The 15708-nt window shown below is 40.0% G+C and overlaps 1 protein-coding gene across 2 annotated transcripts; it reads right to left on the bottom strand.

Annotated features, from left to right (window-relative positions):
* Positions 1–2079: 2079 nt before the first annotated feature.
* On the bottom strand, positions 2080–14997 carry ARL14 (ADP ribosylation factor like GTPase 14). 2 transcript variants are annotated; one of them, XR_003987886.1, is made up of 2 exons: positions 3545–3646; positions 2080–2159 (listed from the first exon to the last, which is right to left on the bottom strand). XR_003987886.1 is itself a non-coding variant. In XM_030456006.1 (2 exons), exon 1 carries the CDS (start codon positions 14995–14997, stop codon positions 14413–14415), a length of 585 nt encoding a protein of 194 aa, XP_030311866.1. In that variant the 3' UTR covers positions 2116–2159; positions 14391–14412. The 2 variants fall into 2 exon arrangements, 1 of the variants encoding a protein (XP_030311866.1); XM_030456006.1 differs by lacking the exon at positions 3545–3646 and adding an exon at positions 14391–14997 and having other exon boundaries at positions 2116–2159.
* Between the last annotated feature and the right edge of the window lie 711 nt (positions 14998–15708).

Here is a 15708-nt window from a genome sequence, read left to right as displayed (position 1 = left end):
ACCAGGGCAATTCAGAAATGTATCTGTATCAGAAAAAATAATTGCATTTAGTTCTTGATGAAAGCACAGAGATGATGCTCGTTCAGACTATGGGCTAGGTACTGTGTGGTTTATCTCCAGAAGGTTTCTCAGAAGATGAGGTTCTGTTCTAGATAGAAGGAGTTCTTATCAAGGCAGAGAGAAGCTGAAGTCCCAGTTCTGAAGTCAGGTTTCAAATTGATGCTGTAAGGAAACAAAAATATTCAAATATGTAAGAAGTAGGAATGGGTTGGGAACAAGAAATTCTATCAGCATGTTCAAGTTTGAATTTGTTGAACAAAATTGATAGGCAGTTTCTCCTTGCTCTTAGCTTCTGCACTTACTCTTTAAGGGAATAATCAGCAAGTAAAGTATTTGGTGTTACCAAATTGGAAATCTCTCCCATTCTCTTCTATTTTGTTACATTGACTTTATTTTATAACTCTGTATTTACAACTGAATGGTTTGAATTGAATAAGGGTTTGAATAAGGGTTGGACTCGATGATCTCTGAGGTCCCTTCCAACCCAGCCAATTCTATGCTTCTATGAATTAACTGAAGTGAAACTCCCCACTTTTCAGTGAATTTTCAGGCATATTTTACCACTGTTTCTCTTTGTGATTAAAAGGGACATATAAAGTCCTTCATATTTTTTATTCTGTCATCTCCTCAGCCCTAGTTGAACATAACTATTGTAATCACAGAGATGATATGATGGAAAAAATATTAAATTGGTAACCACACTCAAATACTTTTTGCTGAATCACAACCTTTGACATAATAAAGGTATGAAATCCAGAAAAGATACTTAACAATAACAAAGCTTTAACTAAAAACTATTAAAATAGATGTGAAAGTTCAGGATGAAAATCTATGAATCCATTATTCTGACTGGCTCAGCTGGTTGTACCTTTGAAGTTCAGCTCCTTCTGAGGAAATTATGCATTGATTAGAGAAAATGTCAGGATTTATATGAAAATATAAATAAAAGTGTTGAGAATTTACTGTTACATGGTGACATGAAGTCATCAGTCTCAAAAGTAAAAGGCATTGTACAAATCTATCAATAATTTGCTGTCTAGCTGTAGTGTCACCTCCTTTGAGGAAGAATTCTGGTCTCCCTGGGAAACATTTTTGCAGAATTAGTTTTAAAATTTTGTGTTCCCAAAAAGGTTTCTTTGTGAGCTAGTCTCTTAAAGCACACCTGAGGGTCTGTCTCAGCAGAAGATGGTTGTTAATAATGAAACTGAGCTCTAAGACACTGGCACTGGGGTGTTACATTCCTGACCTGCCAGCCTATGAAGGTTAAAATTATGTAGTACCTAAGAGTCAGCCCAGGAGTTTATGGAATGAAACAAAACCCATTTTGCTCCATCACTGCTCTTTCCCTAGCTGCCTTTCCTTTGCTACCCCAGACATGTATCTGCTCATCCCACCTCTCCCATCTCCTGTCACCACTTTTAGCACTGCCTGATTCCATAGCATGTGGTTTGGGAGAGATAGAATCAGAAAGCCAGCACATTCTCCAGCGACCAGAACTGACTCAATGCCCTAAGTAGGCACAATGACCTTTTAACAAAGTCATCTCTCTGCTGACCTTCCCTCTGTGTTCTTGGAAAAAGATTGACAGAGACAAGGGACCGAGCAATAATAATGGTGGCATTTTATGAGTAACCATTTGAAAATATCACTGAGGTGGTGTGCCTTGGAGAATCTTCCTTCCAACCCAGACCTCTCTTCAAATCACATGGCTGCACTGTCAGATCTAACATACCACTCCAGTAGGCAGCTTCTTACTGTGTCCCTTCACAGGAACTAAAGAACACTTATTAAATTATATATATTTGGAAGAAAAATATCCTTCAGAGGTCTTGGATCTGTATTTTTGATCTGGCATCATCTGAAGAATAATTTATAGTCTGACTTCAGTGAAGACATAATCAGACATTAATCAAGGGCTTTTTGTTTAACTGTCATCTAATTAATCTGTTTAGCTCTCCAAGGAACAATTACCATGTTATTTTTGTATTGGTTTGATTTTACCTCAGATCTGCAGTGCAAGACTCCCAACACTCAGGAGACCAATTTTGAAGAATAGATGGGTTCCCTTCTGAATTCTTGATCTTGTGGCTTTGGGAGGTCTTTAATAAAAAACAAACAACAAAACAATAGGATATTTTAATTCTTCATTAGTTTCTCCTAGAAGGAGAACGTTTGACTAAATGTAGGGGCCTACAGCATAATTAATTATGCCCATAATGCAAATTCTCTTGCAATGACAATATTCAAACCTCAGATATTTGAGTATAAACTATCTTTTTATGTTTTTGCATGTTTCTCAAACTGGAAAATAATAGTAGTAAAAATACAAATATATCAATTAGGTTCTGCTCACCTTCTAAGCCTTCAAGCAAAACCAGGAAAGCCCCTGAGAGCTGCTTTAACCTCCCATGAAGTAGTTGTTCTAAATTATTTGCTCCTGACACATGAACATAAAGCTAGAGTAGCTTGAGGTGGTTACAGTTTGTGTAGATTTAAGCTGCCTGGTGATGTATAGGTGCTAGAAAGGATGCACCACTTGGCAAAGAGGCATTTTTCTCCACAATACAGGATTCCAGTTGATACAAGGAGCCAATTTTGTCACTTTTCAAAGTTTCTGACACAGAAGATATGCTGCATGGGCATTGTGCTCAGGCCTCTGAAAAATCTGGCTCACCAAGCAGCTACATCATAGAGAGGCCTTTTGTATTCCAGAGATCATTTGCATCTCTGAACATGAAAAAAACCCAAAAAAGGTAGAAAAAAAATAGGAAAAAATAGAGAGAAAGCAGAATATGTATGCTTGTGGCTTTCAGCCCTTCCATATATCTATATTTCCCTTCCATATATCTATACACAGCTAAATAGATCTGTGTGACAAATAATATACAAACAGGCAGCATGTTTATAAGTTAGGAATGTTGCACCTGAGTATGCAATTAGAAACTGTGTAATTATCAAGTTCCCTTGGAAATCTCTCTCAAGGAAAAACTGTAGCTTGATCTGGAATATTTTACTCATATATTTTGCCCTAAACATACATTTAGGTGAAATGAGTTCCTGCAAATGACTTTGCATAGCCAGGAAACCTATCTGCCTTGTATAAGAAACAAAATATTCTGTAAAGCTGAGAAGATTTGTGTTGCACGTTGAAAAATTCTCATTAATCCTGGGATTTATCTGCCTTTTCAGACTCAAAATGGAAAAGCTACTGTTAACAAATGAAGTAGAGCACTGACTGCTGGTAGCTATTTTATGATAATCTTTCCTCTGGCGTGGAAACACAAATATTTGTTTCCATTTTACACAGAGTGTCTCCAAGCCTGGAATCCAACTGGACTGGCTGGATATTGAAACAGCCATATCAAATAATGCCTAAACTTAAGCAGGTGAAAAATAGGTAAAAAACTACCAAACAGGAGATACAAAACTGAGCTTTGCAGAACAGAAACTTTATTTTTAAAGGGCCATTTTTAGAACAACTCACCTAATGCAAGACTGAGCAGGACCAAGCCATGTGCTTCATTAGGCAACTCAAGTTCTTCAGCACTTGATTTCCCTTTTCCCTGAAGTTCTCTGCAGGATCTCCTTGGCATGGAAAGCTTCTTCTAGAAAGAGCTAGAGGTGCTGAGGAGTTTTCCAGCTGAAGGAGCAGGCAGGTGGAGGCATCAGGATCCCCAAGGCTCCACAGGAGCTCCACAGAACCCCACAGAACCCCACACCACGTGGCTGCAGATGTGAGCAGTTGTGAGCAGCAGATGCCACACTTCAGACTTCCCTCCCTGAACTAACAGCAACCACAGGAGAGATAACTCAAAGACAAACTGTTCAAAAGATGACACATTTTTAAGGTTAAATCTAGGAGAAAAAAACCCACTCTGAACACTATTCTTGCATTTTGTCAGGGCATTAGAATAATTTTTTCAGATGTGACATTAAGCAGCTGCCACCTCTGGGATGTTGTGCTTGATTTTGCCTGAGCCTCCATATTTTCTTCTGCTTTTTCCTTATTTTACCCTTTTGAACTGCTCGTGCCAGACAGTAATTTCTTCTCCCTCTCAGAAGAGGTTCACACAAAGCTGAAATTCCTCCCTAAGCAATCACTTTGTTAGCCAGTTCTTAATGAGTGGCTCCAATTTGCTTTGCCCCAGTTATATTCCATGTTGTGGTGCCAGGCTGTACACTGAGTGTCTGCAGCATCTACAACAAACTCTGCTACCACTGCTGGTGGTGCCTGAGGCACCATGGATTGAAGATGGACCTGGCATGGATGGATGTCATCCTTTTTGAGCTAGAAGAACATACTCATACTCATACTCTGCTTGAATTCATTCTTAATTTCCATCCAGAGCCCTGCAATCCTCCTCACTTGAACAAGAAAATATGGTATGCAATCCTTTCAGCTAAGATTTCAACTTGTTCTTAAAATTGTTAGTCTCACCTGCTGGTTTAAAGCTGCTTTTTGATGAGAGTTGGCTGAAGTCCTTTGGATGACAGGAAAAAAATATTTGGATCACAAACTCAAACAACTCTCCTGGCTTTTATCTATATTCAGTTTCATGCAGGGGTCATTCTTTTGTGCAGTGGGATTGTGTGTGTGTCCCCTTTATTGTGTTGCTTGGTGCACTGTTCTCTAGCTCTTTTGTATTCAGAAATAACTTCATGGATTTTTACTTAGGAAAAAAATACTCTTTAGTGGGAGTGATACTTAAAAACTCACTTTACAGCAACACAGTTTCTTCAGAGTAATGAGCTGCCCAGAACTGAAAAGGAAAATCCACCTAAAATATCCAAAACACATTAGGATCCAATGCCTTTCCATTTATAACACTTTAATCATGTTGTACAAGCCACTAGAATTACTGAGAGCTGTTCCTGCTCTTGGTTTCAGGGCTGGCCAGTATCAGATGTTAAGGAAGCCAAAGGCCTGGTGACATCACCAGGCCAATTTAGTTTTAGCACTCTCACTCATTTAACACTGTCCCTCCCCAGGTTTGCTTTCCTGTGCTTACAGGAGTATTTCTCTCCCAGGATATATTCCTGTGCTTTCCTGAGTATTACAGATGCCTTAAGGATTTCCTCCCTCAAGGTGTTTGACTTTCAAACACCCCATAATGAGTTTTTTTTCCTCCTAGTTAAAGAGCTCTAGTTATTTTTCCTTTTTTTTTTTTTTTTTTTTAATCTACCATGTGATTACTTATAAGATAATGCACAATTTTCTGTTTTCTTCAAAAGAAGAGCCTGCCAAGCAGATCCCCAGATGGTGCAAGGGGAAGGTAGTTCCTCTGGGTTCAGTGGCTGTTTGCTGATTCACATCAGCAGAACATCTGCTCCTGTGATTAGAAAATAAACTTTGGGCTCCCACATGACTGCTAACACCAAGCAGGAGGCAGTCCTGGTACCATTACTAATCAGAGGTTCAAAGCTAGCTCAGAAACAGTACATGAGCCCAATTCCCAGCTCAGTTATTCTCATTTAATGAAACTTTTATTAAAAATAATAAACAAAACACCCAAACAAACCCAACTTCTATTTAAAATAACCTTTGATTTGGGGATTGCTTTTAGTTTACTGATGTTTACCACAATTCAGCTTATACACATTCAGTTTTTAATGCATTTTATCAGACCATTTGAAGACAAATTTATAGGTCAAGAAATGACCATGGCCCAAAAAATTTCTTGGTGCTAGAGCTGGAGTTGATCTCAAAGCCCATCAGCTGCAAAGAGCCCCAGAAGAAGAGGAACTGTGGAGCTGCACTTTCCTGCCTTTGTCCTAACTGCTCTGCCTTTCAAACAAAACAGCTTCCTAATACAGGCAAGGGAGGAAAATTTAATTTGAGCTAAAAAAGTGAGGAAGTGGTAAGTGAAATGAGCCATTCCAGCATCCCCTGAAAGATTTGGGGTTATATTGCTTCCATGCTGAAAAAAATTTCCTTCTGAAGAAGCCCCTAGAGAACAAAGTCAGTCTCTGGTAGCACTGCTGATGGTTGGACAGTGGCAGAAACCTTTTCTATCATAGCTGCTTTTATTTTTGCTGAATTTCATAATATTCCTAAATGAAAGGCCTGGGAACTCTCTTTGCCAGAGACATTAACAGGAGCATTTTCAAATTAAGCTATGTTATTTCTGGCTTTTAAGAAGTGAGCAGAATTTAGTGTATAAAATGGCATCACACACAAGATGCAGCTTTTATGCAACAAAAATGTAAATGTCCAGCTGCAGATTGCTGTTGTCACTGGTGTGTTTCAGGCTTATTTTGCAAGGAGTGCAGAATACATAAGTGAATAAGGAATTCTGAAAGGCTGAAGGATTGGTACCCAGTAGAGATGTCAAAATCCCCTAAGTATGCACATCTCTTTGTTGCACTGTAATGAAGAAAATGAGCACTTGTGAGCAGCAGCACTAACGAGGCCCATTCTCATAAAGCTTTCTGGCTCAGCCCTCCTTCATTTTCTGGTGTCTGACAAAGGGCAATATTTCTGTTTCAGCTTTTCTGTTAGGGGGCAATAATAGCCACACAATTTCCTTGAAATATCCAGTGTTTTAGTAGCTTTGAGAGCTCTAGCTCTCTGTCAGATCACCTAGATGAACTCAGTTGTAATGATCATTGCTTCTTTTTATATTAAAATCTCCTTTCAGTTATGAACTGGTGTTCAGGGCTCTTATAAATCACTACCAACCAATCACAACAAAAACAAACCCACATTTTAAGGCTAATGACCATCCCAGTTTTAGGAACACCTCTTTATAATCCAAAAATCTAATCTAATAAACTCTAGAGTAACTTTTGTCCTTTCTTCCTCAGGATAGTCTGAGCCTGTGAGACAGATATGATGGGATTTTGTGGTGTTTCTGCAGGAGAATATCACTGCTGGCATAAAGGGAGTGAGGTGAAACTCTTGAGTGAAGACAGAGTGGGAGAAGGGCAGTCTGGCTATCTGGGATGCTGTAATGACAGACAGTATTTCTTGCAGTATGATACATTTGAGTAAACTATGAGTAACACTCACCTGCAACCCAGGAAATAAAAAAATGATGAAAAGCTGCCTTGTGCTCCTATCTGTTGCACAGAGGATGTTGAGACAGACTTAGCTTGAGCCATAGCTGATAGTGTACAACTTCCTCTAGTGGCAAAACCTGTTTTCCAGTAAAAATAAAAAGCAAAAAGTCAGACAGGAAAAGGGGAAACTCTGTTTGTGGCCAGCCAGGAAGAGAAGCAAGTGGCTCCTCAGACCAGGTGCCTCCCCTGGGCTCCTCTCCAGTGCAGCACATGTTCCCCCACTGTGGGGGACCTGGTTTGGATCCACTCATCCCACTGTGGATTGTTGCTGCTCGTGGTGCTGTTAATGCCAACTGCAGCACCCTTTTATCAGGAGCATGTGTTGCACACTGCTGGCTGTTAACCTTTGAACATACAGATTACTGGGTTATGCTTACTGAAGTTTGAAATGACTCTTGTCTGCTTCTTTTTCTTTTTTTTTTTTCCCCTAGCATAACCCAAAGGCTGCAACCCAGAGGCAGGAAAAGGAAGGAAAGAATGAGTGTTCCCATGCTGGTGGCACTTCCTTCCCTCAAGGCCATGAGGGGGACAGCACAAGGATGCTCTTGCTTGGGAAGCAAGTTTGGCTACTGCCAGAGGAGGCAGCAGGTCAGAATGAGTCCATTACAGAACTAATCCTGAAGTTACTAACATGAAATAGTAGCACAGGCCACCAATTTAACCATAGAATATTACATATTCCAGAATTATGTTCAATCATCATTAATTTCAAGTAAATGTCAGGCTTGTTTTGTTAACCATGGCTCATTATTAATCTTAAAATCACTATTCCTTTGATAGAGCAGATTGCAGGAGGGATTCCCACGAGGTGTAAACACAGTTTTTTATCCTCTCAGCATTCACATTCTGTAAATAAATCAGAACCCTGTGAAGGAAGTATGAAAAACCTAATACAATTTGTTGTATAGTTTAATTAGCTCACATATTTAATGGGGTTTTAATTACAGCTGATGAGGCTGGTAATACCAAGACCTCTAAAGCAGAAGAAAAAGCATACAAAGGGAGGTCCTGTGGTACTGAACAGAATAATAGGAATCAAGTTTTCATCAGAGAAATCAGTCAAATATTTTTCTCAAAATATTTTAGAGAAATCTTTTCTTTTAAAAAAATATTTAATTCCATAGAGGTTGAAATCTAATTTGAGTATTTACTTTTGAAGTGACTCAAAACTGCATTTTTTAATCAGATAAACTGAGTGTATTTCTTGGTTTTGACACACTTCTCTGAAGGAGCAGCAGTTTAGACAACACTCACAGTTCTGAACTTTCTGTTCCACAAATGCTCTGCTTTTGAAACATTCATCATAATAACATCTTAACGTGGAATGGAAACAAATGAGGCTTTTACCTAAAGTACAGAAATTTTCACTTAACAAATTGTTACTATCAGGTTTCTACATACTTAATATCTGAAAATAAGTCCCACCTGTGTTGCAGTTAGCCAGTTTTTTGTTTGCAAAGGTGATGGATAAGGTTTTGAGTTTAAACTTCCCAGAACAAAGAGTTCTCAAGCTCCTGTTGTCAGTGTTTGAATTTTTAGTAGCTGCACTGTGGCTTCGAGGCCACCAGATGTCTCAGTGCCGGAATGCTGAACCTGATCCTGAGGTGTTTTAGTAATACTGCTCAGTTGAGGTAAAGGTTTCCTGGTATTTGGCTCCAGTTTTCCTTAAGATTTGACAGGGGCCTTTTAGCAGCCCGTGAAAAATCAAATATATGCAAATTTATCCATTAGAACAGGCAATAAATTATTGGTTTAAATGGTCAGTGATCCAAAGGACTCACTATTTTCCAAAAGGAAAGGCTCAGTGGGTAGCCCTTAGTAAGCAGGAGGTAACTAAGAAATAGGAATAGCTGTCAATATGTCTTCTTATGTGGGATAAATGGAAGAGCTATTTTAAACTACTCTAGTTAACTTCCACAACATTTGATTTTAATAAGATGTTATATTTTAGATTTTTCATATTCAGGATTAATGTTGCTTAAAGTTACTATTTCTAAGGTTACATTATCTATGGGGCCTATTGTTCCAAAAATCTATGAAATAATTACCTTTAGCAAATAAATTCAGAATGCACCTGAAGTTAGAGCTGTGAGCACAAGCAGGAACACTTGCCCACATAAAATCCTTGTTTTAAAATAAGAGGTTTCTTAACACATATTATCACAGGATAGGAATGCAAAAACCACTCAAGAGCTGGTGGCTGGAAAGTTGCTTTTATTGTTCTCTATTGCTTTATGTATCTGCATCACTTGCTACTTCATTTTCCCTGAGAGCTGCTCTCAGTTAGTTTTCTCTATCATTTTCCATTGTATGTCTAAAGTTTATCTTCTCTCACTTGCCCTCCTGCTTAACTCCTCATATACCTTCTCTGTAGCAAACTATTAGTGATTTTATTTTAGATAAAAGGGTCATTTCTATGCACTCGAGTTGGTTTGCAGTGTGCAAGTAACTGCTGGCTACACGAGCATTCATACTGTCAACATCTGCAAATATTTTAGGTAAATTGAACCTCAAACTGTAAATCCCCAATGAAGGTAAAACCATGTGAATTTAGTCAAAATCTGTTGCATGAAACCATGGCATCCAGCAGCAGAGACCTGGGCAGGAGTGAGCAGACCATGAACTTTTCAGAATGATGAATCAGTTAAGGAAAGGTTAAGATCAGCATTCTTTAGTGATTCCTGTGTCTGCTTAGGTAAAATAACTGAAAATTATTGATTAAGGCACAGTTATCCTTTAACAGCCCCACACAACTGTAAGGGAGTGTAGCCTTTGTTTGGATCAATGAAGTTGTTGCTGCAGTTCCCAACTATATTTGCTAAAAAGAAAGAATACACATGGCTCAAGTTTAAGAGCCATGATGTAATTAAACTCACAGAATTACTTCAGCAGTTATTCCACAAGCTGCAGGTTGTTTACCTATAAGGGCTCCTCATCAGTCAGGCAGTATATAAAACACAGCACAAAAAGATGATCTTTGCACCAAATAAAGCAATTACTAAGGCTAAAAGAGAAAAGACAAATAAATACAAGGATAAAAAGGAAATGATAAAAGAATACTCATCAAAAGATACATGGGGCAGGGCCTCATCATAAAACCCTAACAGCTATTGTCAGGATTTTTGCAAACATCACGGGGAAGGAGAGCTTTAAGGAGGGATCTGAAAGCAAACAATGAAACCATTTTGTACAAGTGATTGGGTAATCCCAAGGACAGGGAGCAGCATGAGCTCCAGCACAAAAACACTCAATGCAAACCTAATGAAAAGACCAGGAGAACTGGCATCACCATTTTGATGTTTGGTGGACATATAAAAAATGAGAAAGTTCTGCTGTGCAGAGACCTGCAAGTGTAAATCTGTAGCTGGAGAGGGGGGACAGAGGGTTAGGGGAGGTGTCTCTTGGTGACAGCCCAACTCAGTGCTTCATGTGCTACAGTCACACTGCCAACACCTCCTGGCTGAGTGGGGGTGGTACAAGAATAGCTAAAGAACAGAATATTGTAGAAACTGAAGCACAAGCTTATGCCACATTTGTTAAAATTACACCAGCTCAAAATAAGGTGTGTTTGGACTTGCTGCTATTTTATGAATTTATATTTGCAGATTGTACCTGCAGGATGGTGCTGGCTTTGTAGGTAGTGCCTCCACCCTCAAGAGTTTATATCCTAAGCTAGAAATTTGTGTGATCTGGTGAGATGTATGTCCAGAATCCTTCTGCCTGTGCTGAGTAGGAACACTGGAGCTAACTGTAAGTGGAAGAAGTCTAATTGTAGCAGCACAGACCTCAGCATGGGTCATTTACTTTGGGAAGAAAGCCTGCTTTAAGGAGTTTAATATTCATGCAGTGCTTCAAACTATTGTCTTCTTGTGCAGGAGAATTTGTCTGACATATCAAAGTCTTATCTTCAGTTGTTTCAGTTAACTTGTCAGAAATGAGGAGATGGCAACAGAGGCATTTTGAGTAACTTAGACACCTCTACATTACCTGATCATGAAAAAGCCTTGTCCTGCACTTCCCTTTAATTCTGCAGAGGATTCAATTACTGGGAGAGTTGTCTCCCAGTCAAAGGAGGAGGAATACAAATTTGCCATGTGCTGCTTCCCTTAAAACAGCATTTCATCCCACTGGAAATATGCTCAGTGAGCTCCATGACAGGTATTTCAAAACTCTGAAAGCTGATCATGATTTTCAGAACAGGTCCCCACACACTGTGGATTTCTCAGCTTTGAAATTGTCACATCCCAACGTGTCCCAGTGGATAATCTCCTTGAGAAGGCAGAGGGTTGCAGCATGCTGCTGGTTTCCCAGATCTTTACCCTTTGTGTTTCACAATCTGAGAGAGGTTCCCTTGATTTCTTCATGGATGACTGTTCTGTCAGCAGAACAGAGCATGACAGCAAACTCTGTGTAAGAAACACCAGCAGACACTGGAGGGCTCATTCACTTTGGCCATCATACAGTTGTTATGCTTCTACCACTTCACTGCAGTTGAAGAAAACTGCCAGTATACACCAGTAAAAGATGCAAGAAACACAGATGATCTGACTGTGAGTTACTGGGACAGCTAATGAGAAAATGTTCCAAAACCTGATGCACTATAAAGAGCTAAAGGGGGGCCCCAAGCTTTTTAAGGTCTTTCATCCCATGCAAACTTTTCAACTCATCCTTACTCCAGGCACAGGAAGGACATTTTAAGCAGTGGGTTCTACCCCCTGTTTCTCCTCATCCTGAAAAAGCCCCCAAGTACACTGTTTGCTCTTGCAGTACAGAAGAAGGCCAAGCAGCCAGGAGCAGAGGAACTAATTAAGTCTGGGCTCTGTGGATTTATGTCCTCTTGTATGCTCTCTTACAGATAAAACGGACCATTTATCTCCTTGGGATTAGTCTATTGTACCCTATCAGCTTTGCCTTCACTGGGGGCACCAGTGTGGTCACTTTGCTCTATCTCACTGATTTTTTTTAATTAAACTTTCAGGCATATAATTCCTTTGAGAACCTGTGTCTTGATCTGACTTGATTAATATTTGTTTTAAAGGTTAAAAGTTATTCAGAAAGGCAGAGGTCTTCCTGGGCAGATAAAATAGGCACAGCTTCACTTTTTAGGGAAACCAAGTTCTTAGAAAAATCAGCTTTTACATACTTGATATTCTGAATAATGTAAAATAATCAAGTCAATGTGAGTGTCATTTCAGATTTAATTTTATTTAAAAACCTGGAGAAGGGATCATATGCCTGAAAGCTTATTCTCTTTTTCACCTCTATGAGCTGGTCTATTACATTACTTTATTTCTCCCTTCAGAACTTGCTTCTTGTCTAATTAGAGACCCAGGTGCACACTCATTAAACCTCTCAAGGAGTATTTCTCCCTGAGGGAGTCCTGTGGCCAGTAAGCTAGATTCAGATTTCTAATAAGCACATGATTAGCTAAAATTAGTGGGAGAATTCAATATGTAACATACACATGCAAATGTTTATAAAGGTATTGATCTGAAACATTACAAGTTTTAGTGTAGGAAAATAATGTTCCCATTGTTGCAGACTTTTAAAAATCCTTTTGGGGCCAGAAGTTGATATTTTATACTGAGCCTAGATCACCAGACCAGGCAATAGCAAGGCTAAATACTTGCTCTCCTTTTAGAAATGGAGTCTCAGCATGACTCAGGATTTAGCCTGTGGTAATTCCTGTCAGTATTAGTAACAACTTCTGTTGAGAAACCTTCCTTTGTTTACTATTTCAGCAAATTCACCTGATGATTTTTTTGCCCTTGAATAAGACATACATGAGACAACAGGGTATGTCTGGGTGCTTTTCTTGCTGCTTCACCCTTCTGTAACTTGAAATTCCTGCCTGTTTATTAGTAAGAACCAAATGTAAGTTCCTAACTTGGCATAATCAGTTTGCTGCAGGAGAGAGGCTCACAAGCTGACCCTTGCCACAACTTTTTCAGAGCTCATAACTGGGAATTTCATTTTGCCAAGAGACTGCTGAGGCACTGAGGGATTAAATCAGTTGCCCATGTCCAAAGACTGTGCTGGATTTAGGGGAAAAAAAAAAAACCCAACAATCCAGATATCTAAGCAAGGATCCAAACCATCCTACCTCTGCAGACAGTGTTCAAGAAGGCAGCAATAATTGGGCTGGATTTTCTGGGACTGTATAACCAATAATTAGATGGTCTCTTTTCTCTTGCTTTTAAAAGAACAGGCCCTATTAACTTCTCAGCCTTTGTGTTTAAACTCTTTTCATGGTTGACTCAGTTCAATTAGTCGTCTAGTTATCAAGCCTTTGTTGCTTTAATGGCATTCAGAATAGTAATTTACTCCTTCATGAATCAGGAAATCTGAATAGAAATTTAATTTGTTGGTTTTTTTTTCCCCTACAAACTGTAGTAACAGGATTAGCAATTTTGTGCCACTTCCGTCAAGTTTAATCAAACCTAAATTTATCAGAAACAAATTTTCAGGAGAGAAGCCATCAAGATCTATAAAAAACAACAACCAAGGAGCCAATCTCCCCATTCCCCCTCTCCCTTTGTCTCCCACCCCACAGGGAACAGGGACCAGCACCTCCCCAGGCTGATCCCACACTGACCTCCCCAGACTGATCCCACACTGGCTTCCATCACTCCACTCTTGGCTAAGGACAGCAATCCAAAGGTGCAGGAGCCAAGGAATGGGTACCTGGAGACCTGTACCAAAGGGACAGCAGACCAACACCTCACAACCAGCACTGGATCTCAGCTCTGTCTGTGGCTTGATGAGGAGCAGATCCTGTTTGTTAAAATCTGTTTGGAGTCACTGCAATAATTTCCAAAGAGCACTGCAGGTTCCTAGGTTCTCTTGTACATAACTAAGAGTTTCAGCTCTAAAAGAACCATGGTTTTTACCTGAGAAATACACAGAGCATTTATTATGTAACAACATTTTATCTCTTGTTTTCTTGCTGAACAAATAGCTCTTTTACGTCTTGACACAATAACTTCTTTCTTTAAAAGTTCTTTTTGAGCACTGCTCACCTCTTTTTTCCCACTTGTTAAATTCAGAAGCTCAGCTCCACCTTTTTTCATCATTCAGCAGCCACACTTCTGAGCTGAATAACCCAGAGCACACAATCACTAATGAAGTGCTTCAGAGATTATCCCCAAAGCATCTGCAGGTATAACAGTATAATGTAATACTTTCAAAGTTCTTTATAAATATTTCCTTATAAGAGTTCTCCAGAATCCAGTTATTCCCAGTCTGCCCAACAATTGCTGATTGTAACTCACCAGAATCTGGTGACAGAAATTCTTAAAGTGTTTTGATTTCCTTAAAGACTGTCGAAGTCTCCTTTGATCTCCTGTGCTGTTTTGCAAATGCAGTCAATCTTTGGAGAGCTTCTGACAATCCTTCTCCTGTGCTGGCACAACAGGGCTGTACGTACCAATTTCTGTCACTGCAGTATTTTTTGATGTGGAATTTCCTGGTTATTTCCTCAGCATTCAAAGCTCCAGGCAGATCCTGCTTGTTTGCCAGCACCATGACCGGCACGCTTTTGAGACATTCATTCTTTAAAACAAATTCAAATTCTTTCTTTGATTCCTCCAGACGTTGCTTATCAGAGCTGTCCACAACATACAGCAGCCCATCTGTGTCTTCCAGGAAATGGCACCAAACCTGCCTCATTTTTTCTTGCCCTCCAACATCCCAGAAGGTCAGTGTAAAATCTTTCTGGATTTCAATCATATCAACGTTGAAGCCGATGGTTGGGATGGTTAGAAAAACATCATTATACCTGAACTTGTACAGCAGTGTGGATTTCCCTGCAGAATCCAGCCCTAACATCAGTATCTTAGCTTGCTTGGCTTTGGGGTGTTTGGTGTTCTGGAGGCCCATTGGTACCGTGCTGGTCTCTGTCAGCCTTTACACCTGGAATTCACCACCTTCCTTGGAGCCAATTTTTGCCACCAAGCTGTCGTTCCTCCTCAGCGAGATGAAGCACAAAGAGTCAGGAAGAGGAGGGAGAAGCAGCAGCTTTGTGCTTGAAAAGTGTCTGAAAGCTCTGTACAAATAGATGCTGTACAAATATCATCCTGATAACATGCAAACAGGATTTATGAAGGTGTAACGTTCAGTGCCAAGCCTGTGGGTGGGACAACCACGCGTAACCTACCAGTTGGTCACAGGCACAAAGGTTACAGTCTTTGAACATGTTTGAACAATGAACCACACTTAGATGATCATTTCAGACCTCCTGAGATGGTACAATTGTGTGTGCTGAACCAGCAGCAGCCTGGCTGCACTCCCTGATCCCTAGGTCCAAGGAACCGCTACCTGGTGTGCCCAAAGAGAAATTCCCTTCCTGCTGCTTCCACATCTGTTTGGGAAAAGAAATTAAATGGAAACACAGCCAGTGAAGAGGGGAAAACCCCTGAGGTTTGTCCACAAAATAACAAGGTGCCTTGAGTCCTGTGTCCAGTTCTGGGCCCCTCAGCTCAGGAAGGAGATCGAGGTGCTGGAGCAGGTCCAGAGAAGAGCAAGGAGGCTGTGAAGGGATCCAGCAGAATTGCTGTGAGGAAGGGCTGAGGGAGCTGGGGGTGTTGAGGC

This window comes from Calypte anna, chromosome 9 (genome assembly GCF_003957555.1).
Source record: "Calypte anna isolate BGI_N300 chromosome 9, bCalAnn1_v1.p, whole genome shotgun sequence".
NCBI lineage: Eukaryota > Metazoa > Chordata > Aves > Apodiformes > Trochilidae > Calypte > Calypte anna.
The sequence above is the reverse complement of the archived record's forward strand: the minus strand, read 5'-3'. Positions and strand labels throughout refer to the sequence as shown.

Coding starts and splice junctions, on each gene's coding strand:
- ARL14 (XM_030456006.1), bottom strand. CDS start 14,997: ATGGGCCTCCAGAACACCAAACACCCCAAAGCCAAGCAAGCTAAGATA.